The sequence below is a fragment of the Oncorhynchus clarkii genome, chromosome 19 (assembly GCF_045791955.1).
Source record: "Oncorhynchus clarkii lewisi isolate Uvic-CL-2024 chromosome 19, UVic_Ocla_1.0, whole genome shotgun sequence".
Lineage (NCBI taxonomy): Eukaryota > Metazoa > Chordata > Actinopteri > Salmoniformes > Salmonidae > Oncorhynchus > Oncorhynchus clarkii.
In genome coordinates, this window is record NC_092165.1 from 32,471,393 (window position 1) to 32,488,625 (window position 17,233).

Genomic DNA, 17,233 nt, shown 5'->3' on the forward strand with positions numbered 1-17,233 from the left:
TAGGGATGGTGCCAGGTTTCCTCCAGATGTGACGCTTGGCATTCAGACCGGAGAATCTTGTTTCTCATGGTCCGAGAGTCCTTTAGGTGCCTTTGGGCAAACTCCAAGCGGGCTGTCATGTGCCTTTTTATTTGTCATTATGGGGTATTGTGTGTAGATTGATGAGGAAAAGTGTGTATTTAATCTATTTTAGAATAAAGCTGTAATGTAACAAAATGTGGGAAAAGTCAAGGGGTTGGAATACTTTCCGAATGCACAGTATACATCATTATGAATTACTATTCATTCAACAAATATTTGTTTGTTTGAATCTATTACAAAGCATTTCATTGCCCTTTTAAGACGACATTGACCCTTTAAGAGGTCTGTTGCACAGCTGCCCGCCATATCCACTACCGTTCAAAAGTTTGGGGTCACTTCGACATTTCCTTGTTTTTGAAAGAAAACCACTTTTTTTTTTGTCCATTAAAATAACATCAAAATGATCCGAAATACAGTGTAGACATTGTTAATGTTGTAAATGACTATTGTAGCTGGAAACGGCAGATTTATTTTTACAGAATATCTACATAGGCGTACAGAGGCCCATTATCAGCAGCCATCCCTCCTGTGTTCCAACTCACTGGAGTTAAAACAGCCTCAAACCCATCTCTGCTTTAAAGAGTAGTCACAAACACAAACTATGAGGGAAAAAGGTGAGGCCTGAATCACTGAATCCCTTTCACAAGAAAACCACCCACCTACAAACACTATTTAGTTGCTCAATGAGTGAAATGAAACAGTATAAAGATGCTGCTATGAATACATAGCAGAGGACAGAGGACAGATACCCCAGACAAAGACAAAAACCTACCCTCAAACAGAGTGTTTGATAATGTGCACGCCAATCCTGACACCCCCGAGGAGCAGTCAGGTGAACCTGGGGTCACCAGAGAGTGGGCCAGAGAATTAGGGTTCAACTCCCTCGGAGTCTGGAGAGGCGAGGGGGGAGGCGGTATTTACCTGACTGTGGTGGGACAGGGTCTACGGAGTGTTTTGATACTGATCGCTCTGACTACACTCCTACTACTACTCCAAGGACATCAGCCAGAGAGAAAGCCAGATGTCTCTCCTCAAGACCAACTGCACTGAGGAGCGAGACCAGTTACAGAGAGAGATAGAACGGCTCAACCTGATTAGACAGTTTCGTATATATTTTCTTAACGCCTCATAATTCCGCTGCTCTATCGATCGCTCCATGCATTCAGTCGGAAACTGCCGTCCTAGAAGGTGTTTGTGCTGATGTCAAAATGAGGGGAATTGTACAAAACCAACTCATAAGCGATTGGATCATCTCTAACCAATCAGAGTATCAAAGCCAATGACGTCATTCATGATTTGTGTAACCCGTCTCTGGCCCAACCCATTGGTTTTTGGGACCAATCAGAATGACCAGAATGTTTTCACATTCTACAAGACGTCAAGGAGGAAAGCAAATTCAGACTCATCCTGGAGAAGAAACACTAGTGGGTGTGGCTTTTGGCCAGAGTGATGTGGATGGGTAGTCAACTCACTAACTATTTCCAAGGATGCAGAAGCTTTAAAGCCCCAATGCAGATGTTTTTATCTCAATATAACATAATTTCTGGGTAACAATTAAGTACCTTACTGTAATAGTTTTCCATAAAATTGTTTAAAAAAAAGAAGCAAAAAACTATTTCTCAAGCCATAATTTTGCTAGGACTGTCTGGGCATGCCCTGAGTGGGGAGGGACTGGGATATATAATCTGAAAAATAAGCTAGCTGTTATTGGCAGAGAGGTTTGTAACTCTCTCTCTCTTTTTTTTTTTTACCTGCCAAAGTGATTTTGTTTTAGTTGTAGTTTTTTATTGGTCTACTATATTAACTTAAACCGCCGGGGGATGTCACCAGTCAAGCCAAAACTTGCAGACCTGGTGATCATTAATAACGAAGAGGAACAGAGATTTATGAACTGGATACCATACTGTACAAATGTACAGTGCCTTGCGAAAGTATTCGGCCCCCTTGAACTTTGCGACCTTTTGCCACATTTCAGGCTTCAAACATAAAGATATAAAACTGTATTTTTTTGTGAAGAATCAACAACAAGTGGGACACAATCATGAAGTGGAACGACATTTATTGGATATTTCAAACTTTTTTAACAAATCAAAAACTGAAAAATTGGGCGTGCAAAATTATTCAGCCCCTTTACTTTCAGTGCAGCAAACTCTCTCCAGAAGTTCAGTGAGGATCTCTGAATGATCCAATGTTGACCTAAATGACTAATGATGATAAATACAGTCCACCTGTGTGTAATCAAGTCTCCGTATAAATGCACCTGCACTGTGATAGTCTCAGAGGTCCGTTAAAAGCACAGAGAGCATCATGAAGAACAAGGAACACACCAGGCAGGTCCGAGAAACTGTTGTGAAGAAGTTTAAAGCCGGATTTGGATACAAAAAGATTTCCCAAGCTTTAAACATCCCAAGGAGCACTGTGCAAGCGATAATATTGAAATGGAAGGAGTATTAGACCACTGCAAATCTACCAAGACCTGGCCGTCCCTCTAAACTTTCAGCTCATACAAGGAGAAGACTGATCAGAGATGCAGCCAAGAGGCCCATGATCACTCTGGATGAACTGCAGAGATCTACAGCTGAGGTGGGAGACTCTGTCCATAGGACAACAATCAGACAAATCTGGCCTTTATGGAAGAGTGGCAAGAAGAAAGCCATTTCTTAAAGATATCCATAAAAAGTGTCGTTTAAAGTTTGCCACAAGCCACCTGGGAGACACACCAAACATGTGGAAGAAGGTGCTCTGGTCAGATGAAACCAAAATTGAACTTTTTGGCAACAATGCAAAACGTTATGTTTGGCGTAAAAGCAACACAGCTGAACACACCATCCCCACTGTCAAACATGGTGGTGGCAGCATCATGGTTTGGGCCTGCTTTTCTTCAGCAGGGACAGGGAAGATGGTTAAAATTGATGGGAAGATGGATGGAGCCAAATACAGGACCATTCTGGAAGAAAACCCGATGGAGTCTGCAAAAGACCTGAGACTGGGACGGAGATTTGTCTTCCAACAAGACAATGATCCAAAACATAAAGCAAAATCTACAATGGAATGGTTCAAAAATAAACATATCCAGGTGTTAGAATGGCCAAGTCAAAGTCCAGACCTGAATCCAATCGAGAATCTGTGGAAAGAACTGAAAACTGCTGTTCACAAATGCTCTCCATCCAACCTCACTGAGCTCGAGCTGTTTTGCAAGGAGGAATGGGAAAAAATGTCAGTCTCTCGATGTGCAAAACTGATAGAGACATACCCCAAGCGACTTACAGCTGTAATCGCAGCAAAAGGTGGCGCTACAAAGTATTAACTTAAGGGGGCTGAATAATTTTGCACGCCCAATTTTTCAGTTTTTGATTTGTTAAAAAAGTTTGAAATATCCAATAAATGTCGTTCCACTTCATGATTGTGTCCCACTTGTTGTTGATTCTTCACAAAAAATACAGTTTTATATCTTTATGTTTGAAGCCTGAAATGTGGCAAAACGTCGCAAAGTTCAAGGGGGCCGAATACTTTCGCAAGGCACTGTATCTTTCAATCAATTGTTTAATTTCCCATTATCATTTTGTACAAGTGTTCTTTATGCTTATTCAATAAAAAAATGAAACCCCCCCCAAACAAGAAGCTGTTGTGTGTATTGTAGACTAGTGCATGCCAGGGTTGTGTAGCCTATATAAATCTGTCGGGTGTAGTTCAGGTTAGCTATAGTTGTGTAGAACTGTACAGTAGTAGTACATGTACAGTTGTAGCAGAGGTTGTGTGTACTATTTACCTGGTCGTGGTCCTGGGAGAAGGCCTGGAGGATGTCTGTCTGTCGGGTGTAGTTTCCGTTGGAGTCCTGGAGGCCCTGCAGCAGCCTCTCCTTCAGTACCAGGACAGAGACACGGAGCTGGTGCCACAGCAGCTGGACACTGCGGATGTCCACGATGATGTTCACAGAGTAGGACAGCAGCTTCAGGGAGAACTCGGTCTCCAGCAACGCGTGGATCTGCTCTACATGGTCCGAGATGTCCTCGCAAATGTCCTACACACACACACACACACACACGATTTTTAAGAGAACCAGAGAGAAAGAAATCCTAACATCTCCTACAAAGACAAGTGTTTTTATATGCTCAACTACAAAATAAACTTGCAGTATAACAACGAGTTTTCACTATGTACCACAATACTTGTTACACTTACAGATGTAATTACACAGGAATGACATCACTAATGTAACTGTTAGCTCACTCTTTTTCACGCAATACAAAACGTACACATTTCAATCAAAGTATCTATAGGCTGCCAGTGTACGCACCCTGAAGTGGACTCGGCATGTCACATAGCTTTTAAGAGAACCGGAGAGAAATCAATCCTGAGATGAGAAGTCTTTGCATATGCTGAACTACAACAACAACAACTAAAAATCTCGAAATAAACTTGGAAGTTATCAGACTCAATACGGAGCAGACAAACATGTTAGGATTGTGAGTCCCACTGCCAGGACAGTAAAAGCAGAAGCAGGTGACGATTAAGTCATTAAGTTCCATCTTTAAAATATGAGTCAAAGTCACAAAAGAATGGAGTATTTATATCTACACATAGCGCACATTGCAGAGAAAATGGATACCCTTGAGAACACATAGACAACCATGGCCTACCATTACTGATGGCACCATCCACTTCCACGGTAGCATATGACTCTTAGCCAATGCTAACCATTTCCTGAATAGAAGCAGGTGGCTCATGGTTAGTACTGACAACATGGTTGCATGGACATAGTCAGCATTCAATAGGGCGCGAATACCAAATGTACCAGTGACAGCTCGTCTGATCTGGACCTAACTGGTCAGCCTCGGCACAATGACAACTCCATGACAACTGACCCCGTCCCACCCAGCCCCTCCCTACCACAGCTGCTGGCCCAGCCTGGCCAGGACTGGACTGTCAAGCCAGACTCATACTGTACCAGAGGAGGCTGGTAGGATGAGCTATAGGAGGACGGGCTCATTGTAATGGAACAGAGTCAAACCTGTTGTTTCCGTGTGTTTGATGTGTTTGGTACCATACCCATTTATTCCATTCCAGGCATTAAAATGAGCCCGTCCTCATATATCTCCTCCGACCAGCCTCCTCTGTACTGTATATGCAGTGACAGACAGTGGATAACTGTAGCAATGATGATAGGAGAAACTGATTCAGATACTGTACTGAACACTGAAAAGTTACTGAATAAATATATTCCCTTCGGGCCAATTACACACTACAGCAACACAATCATACACAATACTGCCCCATTTACTTATTACAGGCAAACGATGAATGATATTTGATATGAAACGAAGGGGAGGACTGGCAGCATGTCAGTGCAGCGACACCCAGGGTAATACTGGTCTATCTCAGGAACAGAATAATAATGTCTGTCTAAGCCTGCCTAACTCCCACCCTGTCACCATGGTGCTGAGGGCACAATGCAGGCTGGGATGGGCAGGGCAATTTAATATTAAGATGCTAATTTCAGCCTTCCAACAGCCTTCTTAAAACCTCTTCTCACCCTCAGCTCTGCTGCTGAAAATACTGCTGAGACATCTCATCTCCAAGAGAGCCACTTCCTCTTCCTCTTTCCTCTAGTTCAAGGACTAGGGTGAAGTTTCGCCAAGACAGTGATCTTGAGTCAATTTTGACATTCTCTCACTAACAGTTAAGGTTAGGATTTGGGGAGAGGAAACTCACCCTAGATTTGTACCTAGGGACAACTTCACCCCGGAGCCTTGTTCTAAGGGGTTTCAATATGGCAGCCATCTTGGATAATACTTCCTTACAGTAGTGATATTACTGATATTGAATAAATTAGTTTCTACTGCAGCACCACAGCCCACGTTTGGCGCATCTGTTTAGTCAGGCTCTGGTTGACCTTTACCCCCTCCACCAGTCCTGGGGTGAGACTCGGGGACAGTGTTGGAATCAGCTGCTGACTCACTATGACAGATGCGTTCCTACCCAACACTTTGACAGATGCCCTCCTACCCTAACACCAGACCAGATTCCTACCAGGAAACAACTGAAAGTTGTTTACATCAGAGTGGAAGGTTATTGAGGAGATTATCATAACAGCAGTAGGTTAGGCAGCAGTAGGTTAGGCCGCAGTAGGCTAGGCCGCTGACCGCAGTTAAATTCTTTGTGACTGTTCACGGTAATCTCCTTTTATGCACTCTGAACATACGTTGGTAGTACCATCAGGTCCTAATGGCCTGGTACTCATGGCTCTATTGTCTCTCTAACCACTCTTAAATCAATGCAAAATGCAATCGAAAATCACAAACACTTATCATCAAAACAGTATAGTGTTTTTAAGAGAGCAAGCTTTTTTTGCAACTTTCTCAAATCATCAGTCGCATCATGCAGCCCATATATGTCTTGATTTCTAAGACATTCTAAGGTTTGTATCATTCACAACCAAAGTTGCCAAATAACTCTAAATCTAGCATACAGGACCTGTTTCAAATGATCACTTTTACACTCAACATAGTCACTTCATATGCGCACTTGCTGGGAAAAATATCCTTTTTATTAATCTAAGTTCAATAATATTCTTCTTACTATAAAATAAAATAATGTCACAGGACTTATTAGCATATCTTGTCTGCTAAATGAACAAGCCTACAGCCCATGGCATGGAGCATAGCCAGATAACATACAGTAGACCAACTCATATTCTGCTCTTCTGGAATCAATTTTCTTCCTATCATAATGTCTCTTTAGACCTGCCTAGAATGAATCATGGATTTATTGTGATGGTGTATAATAAATTGATGAATTATACTTTTGTTTAATGTAGATGTTCCAAAAGCGTGTATGTGTGGAGGCCTGGAGATGCTAAACATGTTTATGTTAATTAGCGGTCAATTATCGCGAGACTGAGAGGCTTTTACATGACAACAACCAGCAGACAAAATGGAATGACCGCCAAAGCCCTAGGCTCTATTTAGATCAGGAAAAAACTGAATTGAACATGCTCTTGACCTGTCCTGTACCCCAGCGCCAGGCAGGCAGGGTCTCCATAACAACAGGTCTAACAACAGAACATGGCTGTGGTTCCTGTGCCAGAGGTATCTTGGCTCTGTCGCTTCCTGGTCTCCAAATAACACGGCATCTCTGAATGTAGGTCAAACACATAGCCAACGCACCACTACCATCGATTGACTGGGCTCCACTCAACTCCAAAATAAACATACAGTACAGTACTGGTCACAGGGGAATACAGAATGGGTCAAAATATCAGGGAAGGATCATAAAATGTATTTCCTGGTAAGTCTTTCAACAGCAGTACACCTCCAGCTAACACAGGAAACGCTCCATTAAAGTATCTGCATGACCCGTCAGCTAACCTGTCAATAGGGCATATAAGGTGAAACTATCATGTCTAAGTGTTATCAGCTATGCAATATGTCCTATTATTACTAACCACACAATTGCTACAAAGACATACAAATCCAATGCAATTAGTTATGTATGGGTCTTCGATACGCAGCAGATTTATATTCACAAGATAACAGACAAAAACATCATGAATTAAAAGCAACTCTTCAAAGTGAATACCCTATGGCTCTGGTTAGCATTTGAAAAGATGTTGAATAATTGAAGCTACTTAAAAGAAACTCATGACATTTCACCGCTGCTGTTTAAAGGTATTGTACTGCTGTCACTTTGCAGCATGCTCACGACTGACTTTGATGACAAAAGCACACACACACACACACTTTTGTTCACTAGTATAAAGTCCACTGTAATTGCGATAACGTTAACTATCCCCAAACACAGTAACCACCATCAAGATTATCTGACCATTCCGAATCAAATATTGTCCAGAGGCCTCTTTACAAAACACATCCTGTTCAAAGATCATGTGGTTATACAACCCATTCATTAACAATTCCTTCACATATTGTCCAAATCCAACAGTTCTAGACAGCCTTACCTGTCACAGACGTGAGATAGTCTCTGGGTTTTCCTCTACACTATTCTGATGAAAGTTTCATTCAAAGCAAAGTCAACCAGTACTGTCTAGCTGTGTTCAGTACCTCTGACTACTGGTATCAGAGCTTGTCTATCATGTAGAAGGTTCTGGTTGGTGTGAGTGTCTCTCTCTATCCACACTGACCCGAATCTCTCACTGGAGGAGAAGGACAGGGTTGGGCTCCCTCCCCTCTCACAACACTAGGGGGGTTATTTTAGGCTTTGACCTCACCCTCCTCTCTGAGTTAACCCAACCCCCCCGCCAAGTGGGTGCAGCTGCCACAGGGGGCAGTGGGTGGGGTGTAGAGGGGGTGTAGGGGGAGTTCAAGGGTATCTGAGTCATTTCTAATGCCCTGTGATTCTAGTCCTTGTTTGTTAAATCACTTGTTTCAAATGTTGTTGCATAACTTTGCAAAGAAGTTCATGCAAAACGGTAGAAGGCGACATCACACATCTCTTATACTACATGGCAGGTTTGTGCAAGCAATCTCTGTACATGCTATAATTAAGCAATAAGGCCCGAGGGGGTGTGGTATATGGCCAATATACCGCGGCTAAGTGTTGTTCTTTCGCACGATGCAACGCGGAGTGCCTGGACACAGCCCTTAGCCGGGGTATATTGGACATATATCACAAACCCCCGAGGTGCCTTATTGTTATTATAAAATGGTTACCAACGTAATTAGAAGAGTAAAAATACATGTTTTGTCATACCTGTGGTATACAGCCTGATATGCCCATGGTATACAGCCAATCAGCATTCAGGGCTCGAACCATCCAGTTTATAACAAATAACATTGTTACCACATGTTTTGCCATTGGCGCCCTCAGTAGTAACGTAGCTTTTCCTTTGTGGAGCCTGAACTAACAGGGTGTTAATGTTGCTAACTAAAGGTACGCAGCTAGCCAAACACCATAAACTAGCCTTTACCAGCAATACCAATGGAAGCACACACAACCTCACAAAGCCAGATCTGCATGCAAAAGCACACACACACACACACTTGCTGCAGAGAGACATGAGATGGTTGAATTCCTGGGATTCTCCACGGCGCTGGGATTACATCACTAGAAATACAGTTTTACAAACAGCTGCAAGCCACCTCGTTGAACACTGATCCTAGAGTATAAATAAAACTGTGGGAGTTTGAACTGTCTCCCACTGAGGCGTCTCTGTATGTCTGCGCCGGTGTGTGTGTGCGTGCGTGCGTGTATTGGAAAGTGTGTGATCACATTACTAGGCTGTGTTTCTCTCTCTTCACACACACACACACACACACACACACACACACACACACACACACACACACACACACACACACACACACACACACACACACACACACACACACACACACACACACACGCTACATGCAGTTGCCAGGTCTAAGCGAGGCTCTATGACTGAGACTGGGTGATATAACAGCTATGTAACACCTAAGGGCAGTCTAAACATCGACTTCCCTTCACTCACATATTGTCTACAGCAGAATTCTTTCCAAACACACAATGAAAGTATCACTATAGTAACAACCTCCTTCATTTCTCACCCATCACCATGATGTCAAGTCTTGTAGCATAACAGATTGCTTAAGCGGTCCATTTAATCAAGTTATACGCAGAGGGTCAATCCTTTACTTGTATCTTTATCATAACTGTCATGGGCTGGCTCCACCAGGGTCTATGTTCCATGGTTTTAACTGAATAACTCTTCCATGATACAATGGCAAGGTCAGGACAAAGACAGGCCTCCTAAATATAGACAGCAGACAAGGGCAGAGATGCAGGAAGCGCAGGCTGGGATGATGGGGATAGATGCTAGAACGTAGTCTTTTTTAGCAGACCTTTAAACAGTCACAAAGGTAATCCTTGAAAGGGTAATGCAAAAATCAGGAGAGAACATTAGATATGGAATGATGAATGGGCATCTGTGTGCTATAATTATTCATGGAGCTCTACAGTTGAAGTCTGAAGTTTACATACACTTAGGTTGGAGTCATTAAAACTAATTTTTCAACCACTCCACAAATTTCTTGTTAACAAACTATAGTTTTTGCAAGTCGGATAGGACATCTACTTTGTGCATGACACAAGTAATTACATTTTTTTTTGTTTACAGACAGATTATTTAACTTATAATTCACTGTATCAAAATTCCAGTGGGTCAGAAGTTTACATTCACTAAGTTGACTGTGCCTTTAAACAGCTTGGAAAATTCCAGAAAATGGTGTCATGGCATTATAAGCTTCTGATAGGCTAATTGACATAATTTGAGCCAATTGGAAGTGTACCTGTGGATGTATTTCAAGGCCTACCTTCAAACTCAGTGCCTCTTTGTTTGACATCATAGGAAAATCAAAAGAAATCAGCCAAGACCTCAGAACAAATTGTAGACCTCAACAAGTCTGGTTCATCCTTGGGAGCAATATCCAAACGCCTGAAGGTACCACGTTCATCTGTACAAACAATAGTACGCAAGTATAAACACCATGGGACCACGCAGCCGTCACACCACTCAGGAAGTTCTGTCTCCTAGAGATGAACGTACTTTGGTGCGAAAAGTGCAAATCAATCCCAGAACAACACCAAAGGACCGTGTGAAGATGCTGGAGGAAACAGGTACAAAAGTATCTATATCCACAGTAAAACAAGTCCTATATATATAACCTGAAAGGCCGCTCAGCAAGGAAGAAGCCACTGCTCCAAAACCGCCATAAAAAAGCCAGACTATGGTTTGCTACTGCACATGGGGACAAAGATTGTACTTTTTGGAGAAATGTCCTCTGACTGATGAAACAAAAATAGAACTGTTTGGACATAATGACCATTGTTATGTTTGGAGGAAAAAGGAGGAGGCTTGCAAGCCGAAGAACACCATCCCAACCGCGAAGCATGGGGTTGATAGCATCATGTTGTGGGGGTGCTTTGCTGCAGGAGGGACTGGTGCACTTCACAAAATAGATGGCTTCATGAGGTAGGAAAATGATGTGGATATATTGAAGCAACATCTCAAGACATCAGTCAGGAAGTTAAAGCTTGGTCGCAAATGGGTATTCCAAATGGACAATGACCCCAAGCATACTTCCAAAGTTGTGGCAAAATGGCTTAAGGACAACAAAGTCAAGGTATTGGAGTGGCCACCACAAAGCCCTGACCTTAATCCTATAGAAATTTGTGGGCAGAACTGAAAAAGTGTGTGCGAGCAAGGGGGCCTACAAACCTGACTCAGTTACACCAGCTCTGTCAGGAGGAATGGGCCAAAATTCACCCCACCTATTGTGGGAAGCTTGTGGAAGGCTACCCGAAACGTTTGACCCAAGTTAAACAATTTAAAGGCAATGCTACCAAATACTAATTGAGTGTATGTAAATTTCTGACCCACTGGGAATGTGATGAAATAAGTAAAAGCTGAAATAAATCATTCTCTCTACTATTATTCTGACATTTCACATTCTTAAAATAAAGTGGTGATCCTAACTGACCTAAGATAGGGAATTTTTATTAGGATTAAATGTCAGGAATTGTGAAAAACTGAGTTTAAATGTACACTGCTCAACAAATTAAAGGGAACACTTAAACAACACAATGTAAGTCAATCACACTTCTGTGAAATCAAACTGTAAACTTACACAACACTGATTGACAATAAATTTCACATGCTGTTGTGCAAATGGAATAGACAACAGGTGGAAATTATAGGCAATTAGCGAGACACCCCCAATAAAGGAGTGGTTCTGCAGGTGGTGACCACAGACCACTTCTTAGTTCCTATGCTTCCTGGCTGATGTTTTGGTCACTTTTGAATGCTGGTGGTGCTTTCACTCTAGTGGTAGCGTGAGACAGAGTCTACAACCCACACAAGTGGCTCAGGTAGTGCAGCTCATCCAGGATGGCACATCAATACGAACTGTGGCAAGAAGGTTTACTGTGTCTGTCAGCGTAGTGTCCAGAGCATGGAGGCGCTACCAGGAGACAGGACAGTACATCAGGAGACGTGGAGGCCGTAGGAGGGCAACAACCCAGCAGCAGGACCGCTACCTCCGCCTTTGTGCAAGGAGGAGCAGGAGGAGCACTGCCAAAGCCCTGCAAAATGACCTCCAGCAGGCCACAAATGTGCATGTGTCTGCACAAACGGTCAGAAACAGACTCCATGAGGGTGGTATGAGGGCCTGAAGTCCACAGGTGGGGGTTGTGCTTACAGCCCAACACTGTGCAAGACGTTTGGCATTTGCCAGAGAACACCAAGATTGGCAAATTCGCCACTGGCGCCCTGTGCTCTTCACAGATGAAAGCAGGTTCACACTGAGCACATGTGACAGACGTGACAGAGTCTGGAGCTGCCGTGGAGAACGTTCTGCTGCCTGCAACATCCTCCAGCATGACCGGTTTGGCGGTGGGTCAGTCATGGTGTGGGGTGGCATTTCTTTGGGGGGCCGCACAGCCCTCCATGTGCTCGCCAGAGGTAGCCTGACTGCCATTAGGTACCGAGATGAGATCCTCAGACCCCTTATGAGACCATATGCTGGTGCGGTTGGCCCTAGGTTCCTCCTAATGCAAGACAATGCTAGACCTCATGTGGCTGGAGTGTGTCAGCAGTTCCTGCAAGAGGAAGGCATTGATACTATGTACTGACCCGCCCGTTCCCCAGACCTGAATCCAATTGAGCACATCTGGGACATCATGTCTGTCCAGGAGTTGGCGGATGCTTTAGTCCAGGTCTGGGAGGAGATCCCTCAGGAGACCATCCGCCACCTCATCAGGAGCATGCCCAGGCGTTGTAGGGAGGTCATACAGGAACGTGGAGGCCACACACACATTTTGACTTGTTTTAAGGACATTACATCAAAGTTGGATCAGCCTGTAGTGTGGTTTTCCACTTTAATTTTGAGTGTGACTCCAAATCCAGACCTCCATGGGTTGATAAATTTGATTTCCATTGATCATTTGTGTGATTTTGTTGTCAGCACATTCAACTATGTAAAGAGAAAAGTATTTAATAAGAATATTTCATTCATTCAGATCTAGGATGTGTTATTTTAGTGTTTTTGAGCAGTGTATTTGGCTAAGGTGTATGTAAACTTCCGACTTCAACTGTACATATAAACAGTAGTAGACAATAAACATTTCAGCATCAACATTCTTTGTGTACAGTACAATTCAGTCAATTCAGATACAGTGCACATGATTCTATTTCAAAGTTAAAATATCAAAGTGAAGTTTCAAATTCAGTCAAAATCAATTGTCTGTCGGTCTTCAGATGTGCCACCTACTGGAATGATGAAAAGTGAATATTATAACATTGTAACATGTCCACCAAACCCCACTAGATGGCAGACTTTACCAATGAACCCAAACAGACATTGAATCAAAACAGACACGCTCATCCTGAAAGACCCAGTTAGAAATAGGAATAGTCCCCAGGATGCAACTAACAGAATGTCCTGTGTCTGATGTTACAGCATATTGCTTACAGTGGAGATGTTGGTCAGGTCTTGGGTTCTAACGGTACGTTTTAAATAGATGGAGGGAGATTTGAGGGGAGATTAAGAGATTTGACTGAAAGGCACAGAGGAGGAAATGAAACCTACTGGGCCAATAACAGGATTGGCAGATGAAAAAGCATGATGTCATCCCCTATAACAGCTGAGAGTGAGAAAGAGAGTGCTATAGAAATGCCTCTAAAGAGAAACGTATGACATGGATAATTTCTGATCGTCTCAAGATCAAACAGTAGATCAACCGCAATTCCCGCCATCTACATTTGAACCACAACGCTCATTTAAATACCTTCTATTCAATACTATTACAGCTTCATAACTGCATACTAGTTTCACCGCTACGGGTGTCCTCAAGAAACACATACCATATCAACAACGCAACGTCTTCATCTCTGTTGTAAGACACCTTTGAGAGCAGCAAGACCATTGTACTCTTGTTTGAGGAGAAAATATTTAGCTGGGAACACAACGTTATCAATGACACACAGAGCAAGAGGCAGTGGAGCCCTGGCCAGGCAATACGTCAACTGGTCTGCGTCACTTTCTCATAGGAAGCCAACCACCGCAACAAAGAGATCAGTCACTCACTCTCACAACAAGGGCCTGTATCCACAATGCATCTCAAAGAGCTGATCTAGGGTCAGGTCCTCCTTGTCTTGTTCATTACGACGTGAAAGGCAAAACCGATCCTAGATCAGTGATCCTAGATCAGCGATCCTACCCTGAGACGCTTTGTGAATACAGGACCAGACACTGACTCAGGATGTCACATGTTCAGCATTCTCCAGACAGACAATGCACAGCTTCAGCTAGAGAATGGAGAGGTCTGTCTGTAAGCAAGCATGGGTGCATCCGAAATGGCACTCTGTTTCCTATAGGGTGCACTACTTCCATTCCCTGGTCGAAAGTAGTGTACTACATGCCATTTCAGACCCAGGCACCGAGTTCAGCTAGACTATCCATCGACTGAAAGGTTGGGGAAGGTGGTCCAAAGTTTCAGGTCACCAGTGGGTCCTTTATAATGCCAAAGGTCAAAGTGAAGGTTGGGACAGTTGGACTGACTACGCCTCTCTGACTGGTCCAAAAACTGGAATACATGATGACTCAGCAGCACTAACAGGACAAATGGAGCACACACACACACGGACACACACACTCTCTCTCTTACTGCCTTTTCTTTCTCCCTGTGAATATTTCGGTGCGTAAACAGAGATAACCTTACGAGAGGTGAAAGCTCTTAGAGATGATGCTGCAGTTTGTGAGTGTGTGTGTTTGTGTGTGTGTGTGTTCTAACAGGAAGCCTTCCCTTTCTTTGTCACGCCAAAGGCATGTTTTATTCACAGTATCCAGAAACAGCAGAGAGGAGAGGAAGGGCTATATAAAGACCTCACACCATCAGGGAGACTAGCTAGCATCGTCCACTCTCTCTGTGTGTTTCACTTAGTCACACAATAACATGGGCCTCGCCCCTCTCCCATTCCTGCAGCAGAAGTCTCAATGTTAGCTGTGATTGTATAAGAGACACACACTGACCAAACTTTTGTTTTTAAAAAAGCATAAAAACGTCTATTTTCTAAGCAATGTCTTTAGTGCGGATGCTCTATACATGAAATGTAATCTCTATTATAATCTCTAAACTCTATTATCAGAGTGACATGGGCCTCTCCCATTTGTGCAGCACAAGCCCCAATGATAATCTATGACGTGAATCTCAATCCCACATAAAATATGCCCAGTGATTAGCGGGAACATCTCAGCAGGTGGGGATGAGCAAGATAATAGCAGCCAGCCAGGCAGCCAGCCAGCCAGCCAGCCAGGCAGCACAGCATTAAGCCCCAGGGGTTAGCCACTGGAGAGCATCTCACTCTACCATAATGAATCTAGTAATAAACACCAGCATTAGCTCCTGCACTAAAACTGTTCACAAAGACTGCATTTTAACAAAGGACCAACTTTACTGTCTAAAAGTTAATACTCAAAGATAGGCATTGATAAGAGAGATGGCCATTTGTCCATTCATGCTGAAGTGATATGAATTGAAAAGTGCAAAATTGACTGAATAGGGATTACATTATCCAAGACTAGTGTCATGACGCTGGCCTGGGGGTAGGTTTATGACAGTCATAAATACCTCTCCCCCCCTTTTTCCTCTCTCTACCCTACTGATGTGACTATTGAAAATCCCTTGGTTAACATAGAGATTCTGGGAACATCAGAAGGTGGGGGGAAATGAACCATATTTTGGTAATCCAACCATGAACATATGTGTTGGTACTTAATGAATATGATGTCAGTTCGGTTGTCATGAGATGAGACATCATCAATGATAGGAAAGTCAATGATAGGAAAGTCTACACATTATAGCTATCAGATTCACATGGAATTGTTGTGCAATTTAAATGTTTGAATATGAAATTATTTGTGAGGGGATGAAATGTGATTTTAGTTTCTAAAATGTGAGAATTGGGTTTTCATGAGTGAATTAGGCCCGACTCAGTGGCCCGCCCACGTGAAGAGACATTGGTTATAAACTATGAAACACGCCCTCCTCTCCCTTCCTATATAAAGCCTTGACGACAATATAATAGCGGTTCCGGGTATATTAGGATGACGATCCGATGTCAGAACGATTCAGATAATAACTACAGAACGAAACCAACCTCAGCGTGAGCTTTGGTTGCGAATGGTATGAACTTTGAACTCTTATTCACTACAGAAGTGATACCTCCTAGCCGTTGAGTTAGCAACAGCAGCTAGGAAAGAACAGACCGAGTATCCCGTCTACCACACAACAACGTTACTACAATGTATCCAATTCACCACCAGAGACATTCTTCCGAGGACAGGAAGATCTCTGTTTGCCAACACGACCAGCATCTACGACCAACCTACCGAAGCGCAGATCAGAGTAAATATTAATTTAATTTTCCTTTTCCAAATGGGCGGTAATTTAGAATGCATAAGATTCTGTATTTACGATAGAGTAGCTGCCTACGGCCCGATAGAGACATCGCTTCTCCCTTTGTTCTTCAGCCTTCCCGCTCTTTCACTCAAACCCAACCCACTTTCTTTGTGTAACCAACTGTCATATCTGTTCCGTCCGCTAGGGACGTTTTCCTTTATGACATAATTTGTAATCAAGGTATGATTAATTTTGTGTATATGTAATTTTGTGTGATTAAACCCAATTTTGTATTGCTGATTCAACTTGTTAGCCAGGGTTCGTGAAGAACCAAGAATTTACTACTTTCAGATGAGACTGAAATAAGGTCACGATTAATATTGACTGCTATTGATGTAAAATATTACTAAGTCTTTAAGAGTTTCTTCGGAAGATAACAGTTCTATAAATATTATTTTGTGCCATGTCATATCACTTAATCCGGCATAGCCAAAGACACAACTCTGGGGTTAGGAAGGGATTATGGAAGGGTACAGTTTGAACAATTTAGGCATGGTCATTTCATTTGCCTTTGATCCTTCATGCAGGCACACTATTGACAAAGTATACATCCCAAATGGCACCCTATTCCCTATATAGTGCACTACTTTTGACCAGAGCCTTATGGTAAATCCTTTTTGACCAGAGCCCACATCCATCTATAAACACAGGTGTAATGCTGTTCCCCCCATTAACACTATTCTAAGGCAACCGTCTT

General features: G+C 42.9%; 1 protein-coding gene across 2 annotated transcripts in view; it reads right to left on the bottom strand.

Annotated features, from left to right (window-relative positions):
• Positions 1 to 17,233, bottom strand: part of LOC139375052 (A kinase (PRKA) anchor protein 6) — a 181,932-nt gene that overhangs the window by 142,589 nt on the left and 22,110 nt on the right. Inside the window, exons 1-2 of one of the 2 annotated variants that reach the window (XM_071116435.1) lie at positions 8,039 to 8,263; positions 3,851 to 4,102 (exon numbers count right to left, since the gene is read on the bottom strand). Coding sequence is in view for 1 of the 2 variants with exons in the window: in XM_071116434.1 (XP_070972535.1) it covers positions 3,851 to 4,102 (252 nt within the window). In the remaining variant the exon portion in view is untranslated. Of the gene's footprint in view, positions 1 to 3,850; positions 4,103 to 8,038; positions 8,264 to 17,233 lie in introns of those variants that run through there. The other variant, XM_071116434.1, reaches the window with a different exon arrangement.